The sequence below is a fragment of the Balaenoptera physalus genome (genome assembly GCF_965194825.1).
Source record: "Balaenoptera physalus genome assembly, contig: SUPER_1_unloc_24, whole genome shotgun sequence".
Classification (NCBI taxonomy): Eukaryota; Metazoa; Chordata; class Mammalia; order Artiodactyla; family Balaenopteridae; genus Balaenoptera; species Balaenoptera physalus.
The window spans coordinates 198199-222966 of NW_028126575.1; the positions used below are offsets into that span (position 1 = coordinate 198199).

Consider the following 24768-nt stretch of genomic DNA (forward strand, 5'->3'; position numbering starts at 1 on the left):
TTTCTCCTTACATTTAGCAGGTGTCTCTTCAATTCTTGGTGCTATTACTTTTATTACTATAGTCTTTAATACAAAACTATCAGTCATATCCCAATACCAAACACCAGTATTTGTTTAATCTTTCCCAACTATAGCCATATTACTATAATTACCACTCTCAGTCTGAGCAGCCAGAATTGCCATATTGTTAAGAGACAGAAATCTAAACACTACTTTCTTTGACCCTGCAGGAGGAGACTGAATCCTATACCAACACCTATTCTGACTCTTTGGTCACCCTGAAGTCTGTATTCATGGCCTACCAGGCTTTGTTATAATCTCACATATCATTACATACTATTTAGGACAAAAAGTGCCTTTCAGCTATTTGGGACTAGTATGAGTCACGTCCACTGGCTTTTTAGGATTTCTCTTGTGGGCCCATCATATGTTTACCATAGGGATAGCTGTCGACTCAGGAGCATACTTTGCATCAGCTACCGTAATTACTTCTATCCCTACAGGAGTAAAAGTATCTAGCTGATTAGCAACTCTTTATTTAAGTTTTCTTTCTCGTTTCTTTTTTTTTTTGGCTGCGTTGGGTCTTGGTTGCTGCACGTGGGCTTTCTCTGGTTGCGGTGCACGGCCTTTTCATTGCAGTGGCTTCTCTTGTTGCAGAGCACGGCCTCTAGGCGCGTGGGCTTCAGTAGTTGTGGCTTGCAGGCTCTAGAGGGCAGCTCAGTAGTTGTGGTGCATGGGCTTTTTGCTCCGCGCCATGCGGAATCTTCCCAGACGAGGGCTCGAACCCATGTCCCCTGCATTGGCAGGCGAATTCATAACCACTGCGTCACCAGGGAAGTCCCTGGTTAGCAACTGTTCACGGAGGTAATATTATATGACCTCCCACTATACTATGAGTTTTAGGCTTTAGTTTTTCTTTTTACAGTAGGTGGTTTGACAGGAATCATCTTAGCCAACTCATCCCCAGACATTGTCCTCCAGGATACATACTATGTAGTAGCACACTTCCGTGACCTAATGTCCATGGGAGCAGTCTTCACTATTATAGGAGGCTTCCTACACTGATTCCCACTATTCTCAGGTTATACAGTTAACTCAGCATGAGCAAAAATTCACTTCACAAGTATATTTGTAGTAGTAAATATGACTTCCTGCAGCACTTTCTTGGCCTCTCAGGGATGTCACTACGTTAGTCTGAGTACCCTGAGGCACACACAACATGAAATATTTTATCTTTAGGCTCATTCATCTCCGTAGCAGCAGTAATGCTAATAATCTTCATACTTTGAAAAGCATTTGCATCTAAACAAGAAGTCTTAGCAGTGGAAATTGCTACTCCTAACCTAGAATGGTTACACGAATGCCCTCCACCATATCCTATGTTTCAAGATCCTACCTATGTAAATGTGAAATAAGGAAGGACTCAAGTCCTTTTCAACCAGTTTCAAGCCAACACCATAACAATTATGTCTTTCTCAATAAATGAGATAAAAGTAAAAAGTGATGTAGCTTTGTCAAAGTTAAATCATAGGCTAAAATCCTGTATATTACTAAGGCATATCACTTTCATCTAGGCTCTCAAGATACAACATCACCGATTATGGAAGAACTTTTACATTTTCATCATCACACATTAATAGTGATTTTTAAAATAAGTTCTCTAGTCCTCTATATCATTTCACTAATATTGACATCTAAACTAACTCACTTGCATACAATAGATGCACAGGTAGAGAAAATGTGAACAATTTACTAGCCATTATTGTAATCTTAATTGCCCTATCATCATTGTGAATCCTTTACATGACACATGAAATCAATAACTCTTCCCAAACCATAAAAAACTATGGGTCAGTAATGATACTGAAGCTACAAATACACAGATTATGAAGATTTAAATGTTGACTCCTCTGTAATCCCCACATCAGAGCTAAAACCAGGAGAATAATGACTAATAGAAGTCAACAACCGAGTAGTTAGAGATAGTCATTGAATATTAGTTTCATCTGAAATTGTTGTACACTCCTGAGTTGTTCCTTCTCAGGCCTAAAAAGAGCTATCCCAGGATGCCTAACTTAAAGAATCCTAATACCAACAGGACCAGGCCTATGTTGTGGACAAGAGAACTCGTTTTCCTGAGTTCAAAGACAGGACAGAGGGATATGGCTGAGATATGGGGTGAATCTGGAGCCCATGGGGATGCACTCTCCAAGCTCCAGGATAGGAATGGGGCCTCTAGGGTCCCAGGCCACCCACCACACCCTCCCGAGCACGATCTGGACAACATTCCCTGTCAGTGATGAGGCAGCCCTAATACTGGTCATGCCCCGATGTTGTGTCCTATGTGGGCCCCATGCTCTTGGGACCACATCCCACACTCTGCAGGTCCATGCTACAGGGTCCTTCGTGCCTCAGGAGTACAGACCACACAACAAGCAGTTCCCTCCCCAACCAGCAGGAGGAGGGGAGGAGAGCAGGGGCACCAGGGAAATCTCACTCAGACAACAACACCCCAGGGGTGCCAGCGGGGACAGTGATGATGCAGATGAGGCACAGACCAAGAGATGGGACCAGAGGACCCAAAAGGCAGCTGGTCAGGTCCTGGCTCATCTGCACCCAGGACACCTTTGTCCCTCATACACCCCCTTCCTCATACACCCTCTCCTTAAATGCAGATTCTTCAGATGCAAACAGGCAGAGCTTCAGACTGAAAGTCAGCTCTTCCAAAATGACCCATCAGCAAACACTGCAGGATTCCACTCCCTGTGCTTTGTGGCTGCTTCCCACTAGCTATTTATTTTACATTTGGTAGTATATATATGTCCATGCCACTCTCTCACTTCATCCCAGATTACCCTTCCCCCTCCCTGTGTCCTCAAGTCCATTCTCTATGGCTGAGTCTTTATTCCTGTCCTGCCCCTAGGTTCTTCATAACCATTTTTTTCTTTTTTTTTTAGATTCCATATATATGTGTTAGCATACGGTATTTGTTTTTCTCTTTCTGACTTACTTCACTCTGTATGACAGTCTCTAGGTCAATCCCCCTCACTACAAATAACTCAATTTCATTTCTTTTTATGGCTGAGTAATATTCCATTGTATATATGTGCCACAGCTTTATCCATTCATCTGTCGATCCTGCCAACACTTTTACTTTACTCAATTGAGACCAATGTCAGACTTGTAAGGTAATAAATTTACGATGTTTTGAGTCACTCAATTTGTGGTAATTCGTATGAAAGCAATAAAAAAACAAATACAGAGGTCCTACAAGAGCCAGGCTATATATTTATATTTAAGTATTTCTAAAATGAATTTAACCCTGTGATTGACAGCAGCAGCAGCTTCCAAGGGATCCCACCACACACCTGAGGCGAAAGCAGCCTAATAAAGAAGCAGTGACAGCAGCAGGTCACTGCCCCACACTTGGGGTAGAGGGGGATTTGATCTACTGTAGCAGCAGCATAGCCTGAATGGGAATGCATCCTCCTGTGGCACTAGTCCCATCAGCATTAGTCTAATCTGCTAGCATCTGCTGTGCCAACAGGCCCAACGTATACAAACCCTCCAACTCAGTAGCATTAAGTGAGCCAGGCTCAGTGTTTCCTGAAACTCATATCCAATGGCACTGGAAAGCCCAGATATCACCTACTGTTATGCAAACATAAAAAAAAATAACAGAAGACTGGCAACTTCAGAAAGAAAAGGGGAACAATGGAATGGGTGAAAACAAGTGGGATAAATATAAGAGACTATCATTAGCCTCATGAGTTTCTTAAATTCCCTCTGATGGTCAAAGCAAAAATTATGACACCATCTGATGTGGTTCTCAATGTATATAAAGGAAATACTACAGAAAATCATACTTTAAAACTGGGGACTATTAAGAGACCTAAATGGAAGTAAAATTTTGAAACTTCACTTGAAGTAATAAACCACTGATTCCAGTAGGCTATGATAAGTTACATATGTATAGTGTAATGCCAAAAGCAACCACTAAGAAAACTATACAAACAGTATCCACAAACGATTATAAATAAATTAGATTAAAATGGACTTATTAAAAAATGTTTAAGTAACCCACAAGAAGGCAAAATAAGAGAAACACAGGATTGAGAAACTGAGGTAAAAGACAAAACAAAAAATAAAATGGTAAACTGCGGTGGGGTGGGGATGGTGGTGTGCTGAATTGGGCGATTGGGATTGACATGTATACACTGATGTGTATAAAATTGATGCCTAATAAGAACCTGCAGTATAAAAAAACAAACAAACAAAACAACTAATACTAAACTTTCATTGGGTTATTTGTATGGAAATATGTTAATATAAATGTTTCAGACATTACATGAAATTTCTAAAAATCTTATATTTGTATTTGTATTGAAATATGTATGGAAATATGTTAATATAAATGTTTCAGACATTACATGAAATTTCTAAAAATCTTATATGTTCTGGTATAATGTTATAAGTAATAATCCTAGTTATTACTTTAAAATGTATATCTCAGAAATAACTAATTTTCTTGTCAACTGCATTATTATGAACTTTCATCAAATCTTTAACTGTGGTCATTTTTAAGTCTTTTCTCATTTACAGACAGTTCTGGGTGTACTCTGATGCTTTGGCAAATATGTTCCTATAAAAGGGTTTCATCTTCAAGAAATTCATGGAAAAGACTCTGACAAGTACAGGTTTCTGGTAACTGACTGTACTACTGAACTGAATGAATAAGCATTTTCAGAACTCTAATGAAAAACTGATGAACTCATAAAAGTGCTAACAAAAGATCAAGATGAAAAAAAATTTAATTACATGGGACTGAGTGAACTGATGAGGATGAGTATAATTTTTGTGACTTTCCGTCTGAATTAAAAAAAAATCTCACAAGGACTCAGAGGCAAAGAATATACAAATCAATTTTCACTGCAAAGTAAAGGAGCTGTTACAGTGGAGGATTACTGGACTGAATGTCAATATTATGACATAGCATGAGTGTGTTTCATGTTTGGTAATTGCAATCATTGTTGCTTTTGTTGTGGTCATCCATGTAGAATGCTTGTTGTCAGTCTATTTATCTCTTGTAAAAATAAAATACAGTGTGTGTGTGTGTGAAAAAAATAAAATAAAAAATAAACATAAAAAAAATAAAATGCTAGACCTCATCTTTAACATAGCAATCGTTACATTAACTGTAAATGATCTAAATAGCCAAGTCAAAGACAGACATTGGAAGAGTAGATGAAAAAATCACAAGCATGATCCAACTATATACTGTCTATAAGAAGCTTACTTTAAACATCATGATATTGGTAGTTCAGAGTAAAAGGATGAAAAAGGTATATCATGTGAACATTCATCAGAAAAAGCAGAAATGGCTATATTAATATCAGATAAAGTAGATTTCAGAGCAAAGGAAATTATTAGGGGCAAAGAGGGTCATTACATAAAGATAACAGGAATAATCCACCTAGATGACCTAGTGATACTAAATGCGTGTGCACCAAACAACAGAACTTCAAAACACATGAAGCAAACACTGAAAAAGGTAAAAGGAGAAAATTTCAAATCCACAATTATTATTTGAGACTTCAACACAGCAATTTATAGAACTCCCAGAGAGAAAAATCAGCAAGGGTATGGAAGAACTGAAAACATCATCAATCAACAGGATATAACTGACATTTAAAGAACACACTCAATAAAAGCAGAATACATATTCAAGTGTCCATGGAACATTCACTCATATACCATACACTGGGTGATAAAAAAACATTAGCAGATTTAAAAGAATTAAAATCAGAGAGAGTATGTTCTCTAGCCATAATGGAACCAGACTAGAAATCAATAACAGAAAGACAACAGGAAAATCTTCAATCACATGAAAACTAAACATCACAATTCCAAATAACTCATGGGTAAAAAGTCAAGGAAAAAATTTTAAATGCATAGAATAAAAGAAAATGGAGATATAACAGATCAACGTTTGTGGAATGAAGTGAAAGCAATGCTGAAAGGCAAGTTTATAGCACTAAATTGGGAAAGAAAATATTTCAAAGAAATAGTCTAATTTTCTATATTAAAATAGTAAAAACGGAAGAGGAAAAAACACTAAACAAGCAGAAAGAAGGAAATAATAAAGATGAAACAAAAATCCATGAAACTAAAAACAGGAAAATGGGGGGGGGGAGGAAATCAATGAAACAAAAGGCTGGTTCTTCAAAATAAACAATCTAATCAAGAAAGATGTAGCAAGACTGATAAAGATAAAAAGAGAGATGGCACAAATCACAGATATCAGAAATGCAACCAGGGATACCATGACATATCCTGCAGGTTAATAAGGGACACGTTATTATGAACAAGTCTACACTATAAATTCAAAACTGTGGATGAAATGGACCAATGCGTCTACACCCAAAATTACCAAAACTCAGCCAAGATGAAAGAGACAATCTCAATTTTCCTGTAACTATGAGAAACACTGATTTTTCATTTAAAAACTCCCAAAAGAAATATTCAGGCTTAGATGTTTCACTTTTACCCAAGACTTAAAGCATTAACACCAATTTTACATGACTTGATAAGAAACGGAAGTAGAGGGAACAGTTCCTAATTAATTTTATGAAGCCAGTATTACCTTGATACCAAAACCAGACTGGGACAGTATAGAAAGAAGAAAACTACAGCCCAGTATTTTTTATGAAATTGGCTGTAAAAATCCTCAGCCAAATATTAGCAAATTAAATCCAGAAATATATAAAAAGAATAATATACCATGACCAAGCGGTATTTATTCCAGTTATGCAAAGTTGGTTAAATATTTGAAAATCAAACAATGTAATCTACCATATCCAACAGATTAAGGGGGAAAAGTCATGTGATCCTAATCATTAATGCAGAGAAAGCATTTGATAAAATCCAATCCCATTCATGATTTTAAAAAAAGAAGAAAAAAAACTCCAAGCAAACTAGGAATAGAAAAGGAACATACTGAAACTCATAAAGATGATCTACAAACAACCTATACCGACATTATATTTAACTGTGAAAGACTGAACGCTTTCTCTGTAAGATCAGAAACAAGGCACCGATATCTGCTCTCACCACTTTTATTAAATATATTACTGGAGGTTCTAGTAAGAAAATAAAGCAAAAATAAATAAATAGATAAATTTAACAGTTAAATTTTTAAAAAGTTTATTTAAAAGATGAAAGAACTATTCCTACTATGTTGAATAGGAAGGAATATATCCTACTGAATGTTGAATAGTAATATATCCTATTATATTGAATAAGGAAAACTAAAACTGTCTATATCTGAAGATGAGATGATAATCTAAATGGAGAAAATACCAAGGAATCCACAAAAAGCTTGAGAAATAATATTCGTTTGTAAATGTTTTAGAGTACAAGATCCACACAATTTTATCAAATTACATATTAATAACAAATGTGTAGAAGCTTAAATAAAAATATGTGATGCCATTTACAACTGACCTAAATAAATACTTAAATAGAAGCCCAATAAGACATTTATAGGACCTCTATACTGAAAATTACAAAATGCTGATGAAGAAAATTTTAAAAGTCCCAAACAAATAGGGAGACATACCTTGTTCATGGATTAGAAAACACAACATAATAAAGATGTCAATTCTCCCCAAGTTAACAGGCTTAACACAATTACTCTTAAAATGCCCTCAAGGTTTTTGTGGATATAGACAAGCTTATTCTAAGATTTATATGGTAGGAAGAGGCTGAAGAATAGCTAAAACAATTTGTAAAGGAAGATTAAAATGGGAGGAATTAATCTACCCAATTTCAAGATTTCGCCATAATGATGGAGGGTAGATACACAGATCAATGGAATGGAACAGAGAACCCAGAAATAGACCGACACAAATACATTTAACTTGGTTTTGACAGCAGTGCAAAAGCTATCAGGGAAGAATAGACTTTTCAAAAAATGGTACTGAAACAGTTGGACATCCCTCGACAAAAACAAACAAACAAACAATGAACCTTAACCTAAACCTTACACATCTTACACAAAAATTAAATCAAAGTGGATCATAATCTTAAATGTAAAAGCAGGACAGTTTTAGAAAAAAAAAATAGGAGAAAATCTTTGGCATCTAGAACTAGGTGAATAATTCTTAGACTTGACACCGAAAGTATGATCAATAAAAGCAAAAACTGATAAATTGGATCTCATCAAAATAAGTTAAAAATGCTTCATAGAAGATCCTTTTAAGTGGATGAAAACTCAAATTACACAGTGGGAAAACATATTTGAAAACCCCATAGGAGACAAATGACTTGTATCTATAATATACAAAGAACTCTCCAAACAACTTAAAAAAATCCAACTAGAAAATAGTCAGAAGACAGGAACAGACATTTCATGGAAGAGAATATACACATGGCAAAGAAGCACATGAAAAGATGTTCAACATCGTTAGCCGTCAGGGAAATGCAAATTAAGACCATAATGAGATATCAGAGAATAACTAAAATTAAAGTATAGTGACAACATCAAATGCTAGCGAGTACGTAGAAAAATTATATCACATCACTGGTGGGAAAATAAAATGGTTTAGCCACTCTGAGAAACAGCTTGACAGTCTCTTTTAATCCTAAAAGTAGATTCACCCTACAATGCAGTAATTGTACTCTTGAGCATTTATCCAAAAGAAACAAAAACTTAATGAAGTTCCCACAGAAACTTACACATAAATGTTCATAGCAGTTTTATTTCTAATAGCCGAAAACTGGCAACTACCCAAATGTCTTTCAATGGGTGAATGTTGAAACAAATTGTGATAAAATCTTATGATAGAATACTACCGAGCAACAACAAGGAACAAATTATTAATATATGCAAAAATTGAAATGAACTTCAAGGGAATGATGCCGAGGGAAAATTTTTTAAAAGCCAATCTCCGAAGATTAAGTAATTCATGATTATGTTTACATATTATTCTTAAAATAACAAAACTGTGGAGATGGAGAACAGATTAGAAGTTGCCAAGGGTTAGAGATGGGGGTAGAAGGTACAGCAGGGGAACTTCGTGAGGTTTTTGTGGTCCCAGTACAAATAATACAGCAATCTTGGTTTTAATCCCTAAAGATTTTTTAAAGCAATTCCTAATAAGAGGTGTCCAGATATTTAGCAATGGCAGCAGATTAGAGGTATAGCTCCCCAACATGACAACTTCGAAAGAGATCTATACTATCAATACTAATTTAATGCATATGTTAATTTTTAAAAGGCCAGTCACAATACTTAAATGGTACATATCTTAACGATATTACTCCGGGTATCCAGCTATACCAGATGGACTAGCAGGAGTTTCTGTACATTCAATCTTATTTAAGACAGTAAATCTTATAATAAGACAGTTAAAAAAAGAAAAAGAAAAAAAACAAACCTCAACTACAGTTGGATATTCTCACAGCAAGATGAGGTGAAAATACGTAGCAGCGGTTCAAAAGCTTAAGCAGTGGCACCTAAATTTGGCTGCACATTAGAATCCTCTGAAGCACTTTTTAAAAACCCTCACACCGACGGTTGGTCATGCTAGACCAATACAATCATTTTAACTCTCCTCAGACGATGCCAATGTCTAGCCAGAACCGAGAACCAGCGGACTAAGCAGAAGGGGATGTTTCTACAAAGATCTCTTAACAATAAGTCCTCTCACCCAATCAAGATTTACCTCCCCGCAAAGGGGTAAAGGAGGCTAGATGTTGTCCATACTTGCTTAGCTTTAATTAGCACTTGTGACTTGCCCAAAACCTAGATCATGTTTCCCCTAAATTTCATGTTATTCCCTAAGTTTTTCAAACCCAAGGCTAAGGGGTTTGCCAGGATGAGATTTTAAGTGCTCACACAGGGGAAGTCCCTGGCAAACCAGGACAGCGGTCACTCTACATTGCAATGTAAAGCATCCGAAATAACCCTGCCACTGCTCCCAGATACTACTAGTCTGTGCCAACCAGTGGAGAAAAGGCATTCTCCATTACTACCATGGCAAATGCTACTGTACTTACCTTGGCTAGTCCCTATCTTTTCCAGGCGCCACTCCCCTTCACCTGCTGGTGGATGCTTTGGCCAGCTGACAATGCAGATATTTTCAAACTTTAAGGTGAATAAAAATCATCTGGAGGGTCTGTTGTAACAGAGATCACTGAGCCCCACCAGAGTTGCTGATTCCATAGGGCTGGGACCGGGCCCTAAAACTTGAATATCTAACACATTATCAGGGGATGCTGGGAAAGCTGGGCAGGTAATGGTAAAGCTGGCCAGGAAAAAGAAACCCGACGTGTCAGATCATAAAGTACGGAAGGGCAAGCCCGCCAGCAGTTCAGGCCGGTGGGGGGGGACCGGGGTCCCCAGCCCTACAGGGCCAACGGCAGACCGGCTCGGGCGACCCTCGGAAGCGCGGGGTCCCCGCGGCCGAGTCTGTGCCCCCGGCCGGCCCCGGCTCCCCTCTGCCCACCCTGCGCACGGGGGCTGGAAACGGCCGCGGAGAAGCAGGCAGGGCGGGAAGGGGGGCTCCAAAGAGGGTCTGGCGACTCGAGTCGCTCCGTTTCTCGGTGGGCTCAGCGCGCGCCCTGGGGGAAGAGAGGTGGAGGTCCAGGAAGAGGGGACGGGCGGCACTCACGTAGACCAGCAGCAGCCATGGGTAGACGGCGGGCTCGGCCACCACGGGCGACTCCAGCCTCAGCTTCTCCCCCACGTTTTCGCGCGCGGCCCCCGCACCAGGCTAGTCTGGCGGTTGGGGGAGGGGCGGGGCGCCGCCGGCGGGGGCGGGACAGGCGGGCGGGCGGGAGGCTGAGGGGAGGGAGCCTGGCCTGGGCCTCAGCCGGCGCCGCCGCCGCGCCGCCGCCGCCGCCGCCGCCGCCGCCGCCGCCGGCGGCCTGCTCCCGTCCGGCCCCCGGCTCCCTCTTTGTGGTCACAGGCCCGGGGCCTCCAGCGCTGCTGCCAACTGGGGCCGGCGTGAGGCAAGCACAATGAGCCGGGGGCCAGCTGAACCACTCACTCGCAGCGAGCGCCTCCCGCCCCGTGGACCCGCCCCCTCGCACGCACGCACGCACGTACGAACGCACGCACGCACGTACGCACGCAAGCACGCACGCACGTCTTCAGCTGCCCCCGGCCACACCCACCGGCCCGAAGTGGAGACCCGGGGAGACCCCTCGGGGCCTGGGGTGGCGGGTTCGACTCCCGCCCTTGACGTACCGTGACACCTCCCCCCCAATAATAAGACTATAATTCCTCATTAAATATGGCAGCCGGAATCCTGGCTTCTGTTCACAAAAATGCTGTGTATTTAGCCTATGCTAGGCACCAGACCTGGACGCTCAGTACTGGCAAAAAAGGAAATGCCCTGCCCTCATGGCGCTGCCATTTTAATTGGAATAGTAGTGACAATGGTCAAGGGAGAAAATAAAGTGTCATCGCCACGGGGATGGTTAATCTCATGTGCGCACTGCGTGGGGCCCCGGCAACCACAAACATTATTCCAGATGTGGCCAGGAAGGTATTTTTCAGAAGAGATGAACACTGAAATTGGACCACTTTGCATAAAGGAGATTGTCAATGCCGTGGCGTGGGTGGGCCTCGTCCATCAGTTGAAGGACTGGAGAGAAAAATGAGGTTCCGTAGAAAGAGGGAACTGTTCCTCCAATGGCCTTGGCACATCAGCTCTTCCCTGTGTCTCCAGCCCAGAGTCCTGCCCTGACTTGCCTGCCTCACGGTCACATGAGTCAACTCCTTAAAACAAAACTATATATGTAAAAATACTGAATATATACAAGCCTATTAATTTGTATATGTGTGTATACATATTATATATATGTATACACATATGTTTATATGTGCGTGCGTTTGTAGTATATGTGTAAGTACTATATACAGTATACATACAAGCCTATATATTTGTGTGTATATATTGTATACATGTATGTATGTGTATATATATATATAGTATACATATTATAAATGTGAACATGCTGTATATATACACACACCCATATATTGATTTATGGGTGTGTGTATATAGACAGTGTATGTACACTGTATGTATGTATGTATACAGTGTATATTTATATATAGGTGTGTATATCTGTTGTATACCTGCATGTGTATATGTTTCTAGGTATTATATGTATATATGAATATACTATTATATACACACTTGCGTATGAATTTATATGTGTATGTCCATGCGCATATTTACATATAGGTGTGTGTGTGTGTATACATTGTATATATGTATGTGTATATATCTTATATATATGATATATGTATGTATATATACGATGAATTTCTATATACAGTACACATATATTTTTATGCTATATGCTTTTATATGTAGGTGTATATGTGTGTCTATATGTATGTACGTGTATGTATTGCATATATTATATGTGTATGTATGTATACTGTCTATATGCACACCTAAATATCTTTGTATGTGTGTATATATGTATGATATATATGTACCTAGGTGTGTATATTGCATATGTTATACGTATGTGTACATACTGTATATATACAAACTATGCATTTTATATGTGTGTATGTATAGTGTATATGTATGTGTGTATTGTATATATTATGTGTATATGTGTGTATACATACTGTATATATACAAACTGCATTTTATGTGTGTATATATGTATGAGTTTATTGTATATACTATATGTGTATATGTGTGTACGCATACTGCATATGTACACAGCTGTATATTTTTGTATGCTTGTACATATGTACGTGTGTGTGTATATACACACACACCCCGTATGGATTCTGTTTGTCTGGAGAACCCTCACTGATACGGACACTTATGACAATTGAGTACCTGCTCTTTGCCAGCCAGGGAGCCAAAGGCTTGTCTTTCGGGGTCTCCCTTAAGTGTCACAAGTCCCAGGAGGGAAGGTGATGCTGCTCCTACCAGTTGAGGTGCCTCAGGATCAGTTAGGTGGACAGGGCAGGGGGCTGGAGCCTGGTGGAGCCCAGGTGGAGTTCTAGCAGCAGTACAGCCTAGCAGTCCCACTTCCCCGGGTGCTTCTCACAAAGACGCCGAGGGAGAGTCAGGATCTGAAGGAGGGGATGAGGAAGCTTCCGTGGGTCCGCAAGCCCAGACCAAGGCTGACTCGTCAAGAGTGTTAGAGGTCAGGACTGTGGTTACCCTGGGGGTGGGCTTACACAGAGCCATTCATATTCTGAAAAAGTATCCATTCTGCTCTTGTTTGTATGGTTACCCCCCTCCCCCAAATCTTTTAAAAACAGATTCTCTTGGTTGCTGGGAACACACATGGGGAAGTTGTGTGTGAGGGGGTATGATCCAGGGGACAGGGAGGATAAGCCCCCCACTCGTAGGGCCAGGAGTGGCTCAGCTTTGTGAGCTGAGGATGGCCCACGAGGTCCCAGAGAGAAGGGTCCCTGCTCCGTCCCTGCTCTGTGCACCCCATTCCCAGCCTGAGAAGCCCAGAGCCAACCCCCCCACCCCCCCGCTGCAACACACACACACCAGGGAGGAGAGCCAGTCACCGTGGCTCCCAGGCTCCGGCTCCAAGGCTCCCGGCACTAGGAGCTATTTTCAGCTTTCATGCCCTAGGACACGGCCAGAGCTATTGTCTCAGGAAACTCTCTGTCTGTCTCTCACCCGGCCTCCCTCCCTTCCTCCCTCCCTCCTCCGCTTCTCCCCCTCCAGCTCCACCTGTCCTCCCCTCCACCCTGCATTTCTACACAGGATGGCTCACAGACAGCTGCTCCCTGTGCCCACCTGCCACCATTCCATGGATGTCAAAGCAAGCCCTGGGGACTTCCCTGGAGGTCCAGTGATTAAGACTCCGAGCTTCCACTGCAGGGGACGCGGGTTCGATCACTGGTCAGGGAAATAAGATCCCACATGCCGCACGGCACGGCCAAAAAAAATGGATAAATAAAGTTATAGTGATGAAACAGCCCTAGTGGTGCAAGGATGGGACGTATAGCTCTATGGTATAGAATAAAGGTCCAGAAACAGATATATGAGAACTTGATATGATAGAAAGTAGGGAAATTAAGGAGTTTTCAATAAATGGCATTAGGACAATTGCATATCCATGTGGGAAAAAGTAAATTAGAAAATAAAAAAAAGCAAGCCCTGGTCAGGTGTGACCTTGGGCCCAGGGCCATTGGCACATGTTGTCATGTGGGACGTTCTTCCTTAGACTCCTCCCTCCCTCCTGTGTCACTGTCACTTCCTCCAGAACCTTCCTGGACTCCACTCCACAAGCCCGGGGTGTGCCCTCACCCGCCCTGGATCACCAGAATTCCAATCCCGGCCCACCCTTCCCTGCCAGGTAGAGAACTGTGCATGGTCAATAAGACCGTAGAGGTCATTGGCCATTGCTATTGCAGCTGGAATTGTTACTGTGTTTAGATAGGGTGACCAACACCCGCCCCCAGTTTGCCCAGGACCGCTCAGGTTTGAGCGCTGGAATTCTGGGGAAACCCTCAGTCCCAGGGGACCCCAGAAGGCTGGTCAGCCTATTTAGGACAGATCTTTCACTTGATCTCCCAACCCCCGAGAGCCAGAAAGGGAATCTCCCCCCTCCTTCCATTGTAACCTTCATTCATTCATCCACTTATCCCTGTATTCAACTCCTTTATTCAGCAAGTATTTATGAAGCATCTACTACAGAGCAGACACTATTCTAGGTGCTGCGGACATAACAGCATCCCTGTCCTCAAAGAGCTCACGTTCTAGCGAGGGCAGCAAACAGTAAACTGAGAAGGTGTGATTTATTACTTGGGGATGATGTCTCGGAGACCACTGCAGGGCAAGGGAGGTGGGAGAGGAAAGGGGCAGTTCTAAATTCAGGCGCTGACGGGATTGGGGCAGACCTTGCCCTGGGCCAGGCTGGTTGCTTCAACACAGCTGTCCTCGCCCAGAGCCATCCTGCCCCCGCCTCACCCAGTTCTTCCGTGATGTGTGTGGAAAATCTGTGGTTGTCACAACTGGGGGGGAGGGGACCCTGGAATCAAATGGGTGCGGCCAGGGATGCTGCTAAACCCCACACAGTGACCAGGAGAGGCCCTCAGCAGAGGATGACCCGCTCCGAATAAACCCAGTGCCATGGGGGATACCCTGCACTAATATTATTCAGACCCGCTGGTGCCCCCAGATTCCTGCACAGGCAGGGACTCTAACCGGGTCACCTCTGTATCCCGAGGTGACCTAGAGTGGGGCAGCCAGGAGGGCTGAGATGAGTATCGGGGGTGGGTGAAATGACAAATTTCTGTGCCCACTGTCCCCGCCGCACCCCAGGGGCGATGGCCTCTATCTCCTCCCTGTGCAGGTAGCTTTTCCCTGAGCCATTTCTTCTTGTCAAGGTCCCTGTCGCAGGTTGGGTTCCCCGAAGATGACGTTGAGAGCAAGGATTGGAGTGCAGGTGGTTGATGTGAGGCGTGCAGGAACAGATACAGCTGCCATAGGGTCCCACAATTCCACTCCTGGGCATAGATCCGGAGAAAACTCTAATTCAAAACTATACATACACCCCTGGGATTTCCCTGGTTGCCCAGTGGTTAAGACTCCGTGCTTTCAGTGCAGGGGGCATGGGTTCCATTTCTGGTCAGGGAACTAAGATCTCACATGCCGTGTGACAATAAAAGAAGAAAGAAAAAAGAAAGAAAGAGAGAAAGAGAGAGAGAAAAAAAGGAAGAAAGAGAGAAAGAGAGAGAGAGAAAGAAAAGAAGAAAGGAAGAAAGAAGGAAGAAAGAAAGAAAAGATACACGCACCCCAATGTTCATTGCAGCACTATTTACAGTAGCCAAGACATGGAAGCTACCTAAATGTCCACTGATGGATGAATGGATAAAGAAGATGTGGTACATATATACAATGGAATATTATTCAGCCATAAAAAGAATGAAATAATGCTATTTGCAGCAACGTGGATGGACCTAGAGATGATCATACTAAGTGAAGTAAGTCAGAAGAGAAAGACAAATATCATATGATCTCACTTATATGTGAAATCTAAAATACGACACAAATGAACTCGTCCACAAAACAAAAACAGACTCACAGACATAGAGAACAGACTTGTGGTTGCCAAGGGGGAGAAACAGTGAGGGAGGGTTGGATTGGGAGTTTGGGGTTAGCAGATGCAAACTATTAAATATAGGATGGATAAACTACAACGTCCTACTGTCTAGCACAGGGAACTATATTCAGTATCCTGTGATAAGCCATAACGGAAAAGAAAAAAGTTTTATTTATAGGTTCCATCCTTAACTGAGCTGGCCCATCCCCTCCCATGGTTCTAAGTGCAGCCCGAGGCTGCAGACTTCCCACCGTGGTCTTCAGCTCCAGAGCAAGCCACCTGCAAACCACCCACATCTTCCCAGGGGCTGGCAACTCTCCTTTGCTACTGATGCCAAGACACATCCAGATAGCAAAAATGTGACCATGAAAAGAAACTCAGGCATGTTCAAATCAGGGAAATAACATTCTTAGCTCTGTTCAGTACTCGCTTAATTTTAGAGCTTAGAGTTACAAAAAAGTTGCAAAGATCTGTACAGAGTGTACAGAGTGCCGTGGACCCTGACCCAGTACCCCTATTTCCAACTCGTTAGTACCTTAGTACGACATGTTTATCCAACTAAGGAACCAAGATGGATACATTGTTATTAACTAAAGTCCAAACTTTATTAGCATTTCCCTAGTGTTCCCCTAACATCCTTTTTCTGTCCCAGTCTCCTCTGGGCTGTGACATTTCTCAGACGTCGCTGGGTTTTGATACCTTGAAAGTTTTGAGGAGGACTGGTCAGGTATTTTGTCCCTCAATTTGTTTGTCTGTTTGTTTTCGGATGTTTTCTTATGGTTGGTCTGGAGTTATGGGGTTTGGGGCGGAAGACCCAGACAGAGATAAAAATGCCATTTTCCTCAGGTCACATCAAGGATACACACCATCAACGGGACTTATGACAAACGATTTTACCCTTGATCACCTGGCCAGTATCGTCTTTTTTTTCTTGCTGCGTTGGGTCGTCGTTGCGTGTGGGCTTCTGTAGTTGTGGCACGGGGGCTCAGTAGTTCTGGCTCCCAGGATCTAGAGTGCAGGCTCAGTAGTTGTGGCCCACGGGCTTAGTTGATCTGCAGCACCTGGGATCTTCCCGGACCAGGGCTTGAACCTGTGTCCCCTGCATTGGCAGGCGGATTCTTTTCTTTTCTTTTTTTCTTTTGCAACCAAAACTTTAATCCCAAGGATTCTCACAAAACATATTACAAATGACAGCATGAAAAAAAAAAATTGCACAGTAACTCAAAGTTCAGCTCTACAATATACTCTTAATCTGGCAGGACATTGGTATCTTGATAATCTCAAATTTCCAAAGAATATTACAAAGAGCTATGTATTCATGTACAGCAAACACAGAGGGGACGTATGACCTAACTCAAAGGTAAACTAACTTCCTTGAAACTTCTTAGATTTTAAACTCCCTGGACAACCTCTTGTCCAGTGTGAAGACTAGTGGAATTTTTAAACCTCTAATCTAGGGTAAGGGTGCGGCTTTCATTTTTACCTGCTGGCTTGGGTTCACAGCACCTTTTAAAGACTGCTTGCTTAACTACAGCTGCATACCATATCCCAGCTACAGAAAGTCTTTTCAATGTTTGCCAGTGTTGTTTCCATAATAGTAAACATCACACTTTAGGTGGGCAGGAGTTAGAGTTTCATTATCAGTCTAGGCAAGACCAAAAATTCAAAGCAAATTCAATTTTGCTTAAGGGAACATTGTAAGGTAACAATTCTTCATATTACATGCCTCATAGGATCCATTTCAAACCATAGAGAATGACACCTTTATGTGTCACTGTCCCAAGAGACAAACAAGTGTGAACAACTAAAACATTTAAAAAGTGCACCAAGCTTCGGAAGTCTCAAACAAAACTTGAATATTCTGTACATACTCCTGCCAAATGAAGTTATTGCCTGTACACCACTCTTCTTGCAAAGTGGTCTTCCATTTCCCTTTCATTTGACCTAGATCGGCTAGGAGACCTAGAGAAAGATCGGGATGGCTTGTGATTTCTCTCTTGGGACAGGGATCTCTCTCTTCTCCTATATCTAGAAAGGGACCTGCTCTGGCTGACGGAGAAGGCTCTCCATCTTGGAGATGTGTGGGAGGTGGAGGACTCCTCCTCCGATAATCATCTCGAGGGCGACGACCCCAAGAAGGAGGCGTCACGATTTCGACTTCTCTTTTCCCCATTCGACAGGTCCACTCTTACTCGGCAGCCACATAGTGTTCTCCCATCTAGTTCTCGGACAGCATCAGCTGCATCTCGGGGATCTTCACATTCAACAAGAGCGAAGCCAGGAGGGTTTTTAGCACCCCACACACTTCAGAGTGGTCCATAATAGCCTAAAGCTCGTTCCAATTCAGCCTTGTTACCACTGTTTCCAAGATTCCCTACATAAACTTTACAGTCCAATGGACAGGAATCACGATGCAAGACCCTCGTGGCTCCTGGGTTTCACGGGCCACAGGGTGGTCCCGGGCCTCTAGAATCTGGCAGCTGAATCTGCTTACACAAGCTATCCTGTGGGGATGCTTTCCCACCTATGTTCCAGCCCGGGGCCCTGCTGTCTTGGCCCAGCCTCCCGGGTGAGAGGGTGAACCCCAGCTCCCTGGAGCAGACACTCAGAGCCCTGGTGACCGGACTCACAGCTGACGGGGCTGGAGCAGCGGCTGGACATTTGTGGCCAGCCTGGTGGTGTTTGGCCCCGTCTGCAGTTCCAGTTCCAGCTGAGAAAGAGCCTCCCTGTGTTATTTTCTCCTGGTTGTGTAAGGATCCCCGGTGTCATTTGACAGAAGTGTAGATGGTGTGTTCTTTCTCTCTTTTCTCCCTGCTTCCTCTCCTCCCTCTATCCCTCCCTCTCTCCCTCTCCCTCTTTCCCTGTTCCACTCTCCCTCTCCCTCTTTCCCTCTCTTTCTCTCCATCTGTCTCTCCCTCTCTCCCTCCCTCTCTCCCTCTCCCTCTCTCTCTTTCCCCTCCCTCGCTCCCTCTCCCTTTCCCTCTTCCCTCTCCCTCTTCCCTCTCCCTCTTTCCCTCTCCCTCTCTTTCTCTCCATCTGTCTCTCCCTCTCTCCCTCCCTCTCTCCCTCTCCCTCTCTCTCTTTCCCCTCCCTCGCTCCCTCTCCCTTTCCCTCTTCCCTCTCCCTCTCTCCCTCTACCTCTTTCCTCTCCTTCTTTCATCTCCCTCTTCCCTCTCCTCTCTCCCTCTCTCCCTCCCTCTCCCTGTGCCTGTTTCCCTGTCCTTGTTTCCCTGTTCCGCTCTGCCTCTACCTCTTTCCCTCTCCCTCCCTCCCTCCTTCTCCCTCTCCCTCCACCTCCTTCCCTCTCTGGAGAGGGAAGGAGGTGGAGGGAGAGGGACAGAGAGCAGGAGAGGGAGGGGGAGAGGGAGAGAAAGGGGGGTAGAGGGAGAGAGTGATAGAGGGACGGAGGGAAAGACATCTCTCCCTCCCTCCCTCTATCCCTCTCTCCCTCCCTCTCTCCCTCTCCCTCCCTCCATCACTTTCCCTCCTTCTCACTCTCCCTCCCTCTTCCTCTCCCTCTCTCCCTCCCAGAGAAGGAGAGACAGAGGGAGAGGGAGAGGAGGGGAGAGAGGGACACGGAGAGGGAGGGAGGGAGGGAGACAGAGAGGGAAGCAGGCACCCTCTGTCCTTCTCCCTCTCCCTACCTCCTTCTCCGACTCCCCCTCTCCTTTGCTCCCTCCCTCTCCTCTTCCTCTGTCTCTCCCTCTCCCTCCCTCCCTCTAGGAAAGGAAGAGGAAGGGAGGGAGAGGGAGAGAGGCAGGTGGAAGGAGAGGGAGAGGGAGAGATGTCTTGCCCTCCTTCCCTCTCCCTCCCTCGCATTTTCCCTTCCTCTCTCCCTCCCTCTCCCTCTCCCTCCCTCTGTCTCTCCCTCTCCCTCTGTCTCTCCCTCTCCCTCCGTCTCTCCCGCTCCCTCACTCGCTCCCAGAGAGGGAGAGATGGAGGGAGAGGCAGAGACCAGAGAGACGGGGAGAGGGAGGGGGGAGAGAGGGAGAGGGAGAGGGAAGAGGCAGAGAGGGAGAGAAGGAGGAGAGAGGGAAAGAGAGGAAGGAAGAGACCTCTCTCTCTCTCCCTCTCTAATTCTCTCCCCTCTCTCTCTCCCTCTCTCCCTCTCCCTTGTCTCTGCCTGTCCCTACATCTCTCCATCTCTGGGAGGGAGTAAGGGAGATGGAGAGACGGAGGGAGAGGGAGAGCTGGAGGGACAGGGAGAGGGAGGAGAGGGAGCGAGGGAGAGGGATAGAGGGAGGGAGAGACGGATAGAGGGAGTGAGGGAGAGATATCTTTGTCTTTCCCTCCTTCCCTCTATCCCTCTATCCCACTCCCCCCTCTCTCTCCCTCACCCCCTCCTTCTCCTGCTCTCTGTCCTTCTCCTTGAAACTCCTTCCCTTCTCCCTCCTGGCCCTTTTAGGCCACTCAAGCAAGCAGGAAATGCAAATCAGCACTACAAAGAAGTCTCACTTCACAACGGTCAGAAGGGCCATCCTAAAAAAGTGTAAAAACCAGAAATGCAGGACAGGCCAAGTAGAAAAGGGAGCCTTGTTAGGCTGATGGGTGGGTTGGAAATTGCCAACGGCCACTCTGGAGAAGAGTATGGGCTTTCCTAAAAGATCTAAAAAACACAGCTAGAGAGCATATGGCACTTCCACTCATGGGCGTATAAATTGGGAAAACTAAAAATCAACAAGACACAGGCACCCCAAAGTATAGGGCTGCTCTGCTTACAAGAACCTCCACTTCGGTACACCTTAGATATCCCAGGAAAGAGAAAAATGGATATAGAAGTTGCGGTACTTATGTACAATGGAATATCACTCAGCCATGAAATCAATGTCATAAGGCTAGTAGCAGCGTGATGAGTGGATTTAGGCACGAAGATTCTAAGTGAAATAAGTCAAAAGGAAAAAAACACCTTTCAAAAGATATCACTTATAGAGGAAATGTAAAAATCGCTACAGATAAACTGAATTACAAAACGGAACAAACTCACACATTTAGAAAACACACTAGGGCTGCTTAATGGGAAAGCTGAGGTGGGGTGATGCATAAAACAAGGGTATGAAATTAGCACAGATACCGTTCCATAAACCAAATATGTGATAGAGAAGACCTATTCCTTGCTCAATGAACTGGACTCAACACCCTCTATTCACTGCACAAGAATATATCTGACTAGTAAGAATCTTAAAACCTATGTACTGAAATCTCTAAGTAAGAGAAGCAAGTGGGTGTAAAGCAGCATAAACACAGCATTGAAAATCAGATAAACCCCATTATAAAAATAAATTCCAAAAAAATAAAGACAGTGAAAGAGAGAGACATACTTACAAAATTCGTTCGGGGGCTGTGATGCAACCTGGATTGACCATATCTAGACCCACAGCTGAATGAGACATAAGGCTGGACACTCGTCGGGTTGCGAGGTTTGGTGAGGTTGGGTGCGCAAATGCAGACCCGTTAAAGTAATACTGCGTGGTAATCATTCCATGGGCCCAAAATCTCCAGGTTCAAGGGAATCTTCTTGCAGCAAAAACATGTATAGGAAACCCAGAGGATGGTACACCGTGTGATCGGGAAAGGTTTCTAAAACGCACCTCATTTCTCATCTCCTGGTGCTCTGGTTCGCCATTCCAGCCACTTTCCTAACAATCTCCGCACTTGGAGTATCACCACCTTTAAGTTCCTGTTTCCTACAGGTTGCAATTTGTCCTGAGGATGAATGGGAAGAGGGGGAACCAATGAGAGACTAGCTCTAGCTATTCGGACAGGCACTGCTCACTCTAATTTCTCATCAGGAAGAAGAATTAACCATAGGCTCAGCCTGCTTCCCCGAACCAGAATAGGGCCTGAAGCAATCCTGCGGTTTTGCAGCCAGCTCCCAAAAAAGCGAGTTGAAAAATGAAGCTCAGTGACACTACAATGCACAAACCTGCAGAGTTACAAATGATAACTATCGTACAAAAATATATTGAGGGAAGGCAACAAAGAGGATCTGAAAGTAAGGCAGAATTGCAGGAAACAGATTTCAGGAGGTAGATTCGAATGTCCTTTAAAGCACATGAAAAGCGGCAAAACGTTGACAATGATGCACTTGGCCAAAAAGGGCGTATGCGTTTTTTCCTGAACATATTCAGGAAAAAACGCAAAGGCCCTTTTGGCCAAGGAAGCAAGCGGGAAATGCAAATCAGCCCTACAAAGAAGTCTCACTTCCCAGCGGTCAAAAGGGCCATCTTAAAAAAGTGTAAAACCCAGAAGTGCAGGACAGGCGAGGGAGAAATAGGAGCCTTGTTACGCTGATGGGCGGGATGTAAATTGCCAACGGTCACTCTGGAGAAGTGTATGGTGTTTCCCAAAACATCTACAAAACACAGCTAGAGAGCATAGGGCACTTCCACTCATGGGCGTATAAATAGGGAAAGCTAAAAATCAACAAGACACAGGCACCACAATGTTTACGGCTGCTCTGTTTACAAGAACCTCCACTTCGGTACAACTTAAATATCCCAGGAAAGAGAAAAATGGATAAAGAAGTTGAGGTACTTATGTACAATGGAATATCACTCAGCCATGAAATCAATGTCATAAGGCTAGCAGCAGCATGATCAGTGGATTTAGGTACGATGATTCTAAGTGAAATAAGTCACACAGAAAAAGACACTTATCATAAGATATCACTTATAGAGGGAATGTAAAAATCGCTACTCATGAACTGAGTTACAAAACAGAACAGAGTCACACAATTAGAAAACACACTATGGCTGCTTAACGGGAAAGGTGAGGTGGGGTGATGCATAAAGCAAGGGTTTGAGATTAGCACAGATACCGTTCCATAAACCAAATGTGTAATAGACAAGACCTACTCCTTGCTCAGTGAACTGGACTCACCACCCCATATTCACCACACAAGAATATATCTGACTAGTAAGCATCTGAAAACCTATATATTGATATCTCTCTGTAAGTGAATCCAGTGGGTGTAAAGTGCCATAAACATAGCAGTGAAAATCAGCTAATCCCCATTATAAAAATAAATTACAAAGAAAGAAACAACGACAGTGAAAGAGAGAGAAATTCTTACAAAATTCTTTCAGGGGCTGTGATGCAAACTGGATTGACCATATCGAGGTTCACAGCTGAATGAGACATAAGGCTGGACACTCTTGGGGCTGCGAGGTTTGGTGAGGTTGGGTGAGCAAATGCAGACCCTTTAAAGTAATACTGCGTGGTACCCATTCCATGCGTCCCAAATCTCCGGGTTCAAGGGAATCTTCCTACATCGAAAACATGCATAGGAAACCCAGAGAATGGTACACCATGTGATCGGGAAAGCTTTCTAAAAAGCACCTCATTTCTTATCTCCTGGTGCTCGGGTTCGCCATTCCAGCTGCTTTCCTAACAATCTCCCCAGTTGGAGAATCAGCACCTTTAAGCTCCTGTTTCGTACAGGTTGCAATTTGTCCTGAGGATGAATGGGAAGAGGGGCAACCAATGAGAGACTAGCTCTAGCTCTTCGGACAGGCACTTGTCATTCTAATTTCCCATCAGGAAGAAGAATTAACCACAGGCTCAGCCTGCTCCACGGAACCAAAATAGGGCCTGAAGCAATCCTCCGTTTTTGCAGCCAGTTCGCCAAAAGCGAGTTGAATAATGGAGCTCAGGGGCACTGCAATTCACAAACCTGCAGAGTTATAAATGATAACTATCGTCCAAAAATATATTGAGGGAAGGAAACGAAGAGGATTTGAAAGTAAGGCAGAATTGCAGGAAACAGATTTCAGGAGGTAGATTCGAATCGCCTTTAAAGCACCTGAAAAGCGGCAAAACGTTCACAATGATGCACTTGGCCAAAAAGGGCGTATGCGTTTTTTCCTGAATATATTCAGGAAAAAACGCATACGCCCTTTTTGGCCAACCAAGCAAGCGGGAAATGGAAATCAGCACTACAAAGAAGTCTCACTTCCCAGCGGTCAAAAGGGCCATCCTAAAAAAGTGTAAAACCCAGAAGTGCAGGACAGGCCAGGGCGAAATGGGAGCCTTGTTACGCTGATGGGCGGGATGTAAATTGCCAACGGCCACTCTGGAGAAGTGTATGGTGTTTCCCAAAACATCTGAAAAACACAGCTAGAGAGCATAGGGCACTTCCACTCATGGGCGTATAAATAGGGAAAGCTAAAAATCAACAAGACACAGGCACCACAATGTTTACGGCTGCTCTGTTTACAAGAACCTCCACTTCGGTACACTTTAAATATCCCAGGAAAGAGAAAAATGGATAAAGAAGTTGTGGTACTTATGTACAATGGAATGTCACTCAGCCATGAAATCAATGTCATAAGGCTAGCAGCAGCATGATCAGTGGATTTAGGTACGATGAGTCTAAGTGAAATAAGTCACACAGAAAAAGACAATTATCATAAGATATCACTTATAGAGGGAATGTAAAAATCGCTACTCATGGACTGAATCACAAAACAGAACAGAATCACACATTTAGAAAACATACTATGGCTGCTTAACGGGAAAGGTAGGTGGGGTGATGCATAAAACAAGGGTTTGAAATTAGCTCAGATACCGTTCCATAAACCCAATACGTAATAGACAAGACCTACTCCTTGCTCAGTGAACTGGACTCAACACCCCCTATTCACTGCACAAGTATAT

The 24768-nt window shown here is 43.6% G+C and overlaps 1 protein-coding gene and 1 pseudogene across 2 annotated transcripts in view; both read right to left on the minus strand.

Moving 5' to 3' along the window:
• LOC309650492 (uncharacterized protein) overlaps positions 1–14962 on the minus strand; it is a gene marked incomplete at its 5' end in the record, with an annotated part of 40159 nt that extends 25197 nt beyond the window's left edge. The window contains 2 exons of the mRNA XM_082478438.1: positions 10674–11087; positions 14914–14962. Of these exons, the coding sequence (XP_082334564.1) occupies positions 10674–11087; positions 14914–14962 (463 nt within the window). The remainder of the gene's footprint in view (positions 1–10673; positions 11088–14913) is intronic.
• A 3037-nt stretch (positions 14963–17999) lies between these two features.
• On the minus strand, positions 18000–18551 carry LOC309650496 (serine/arginine-rich splicing factor 3 pseudogene; annotated as a pseudogene). The gene has a single exon. The product of its transcript is annotated as a serine/arginine-rich splicing factor 3 pseudogene (transcript).
• Between the last annotated feature and the right edge of the window lie 6217 nt (positions 18552–24768).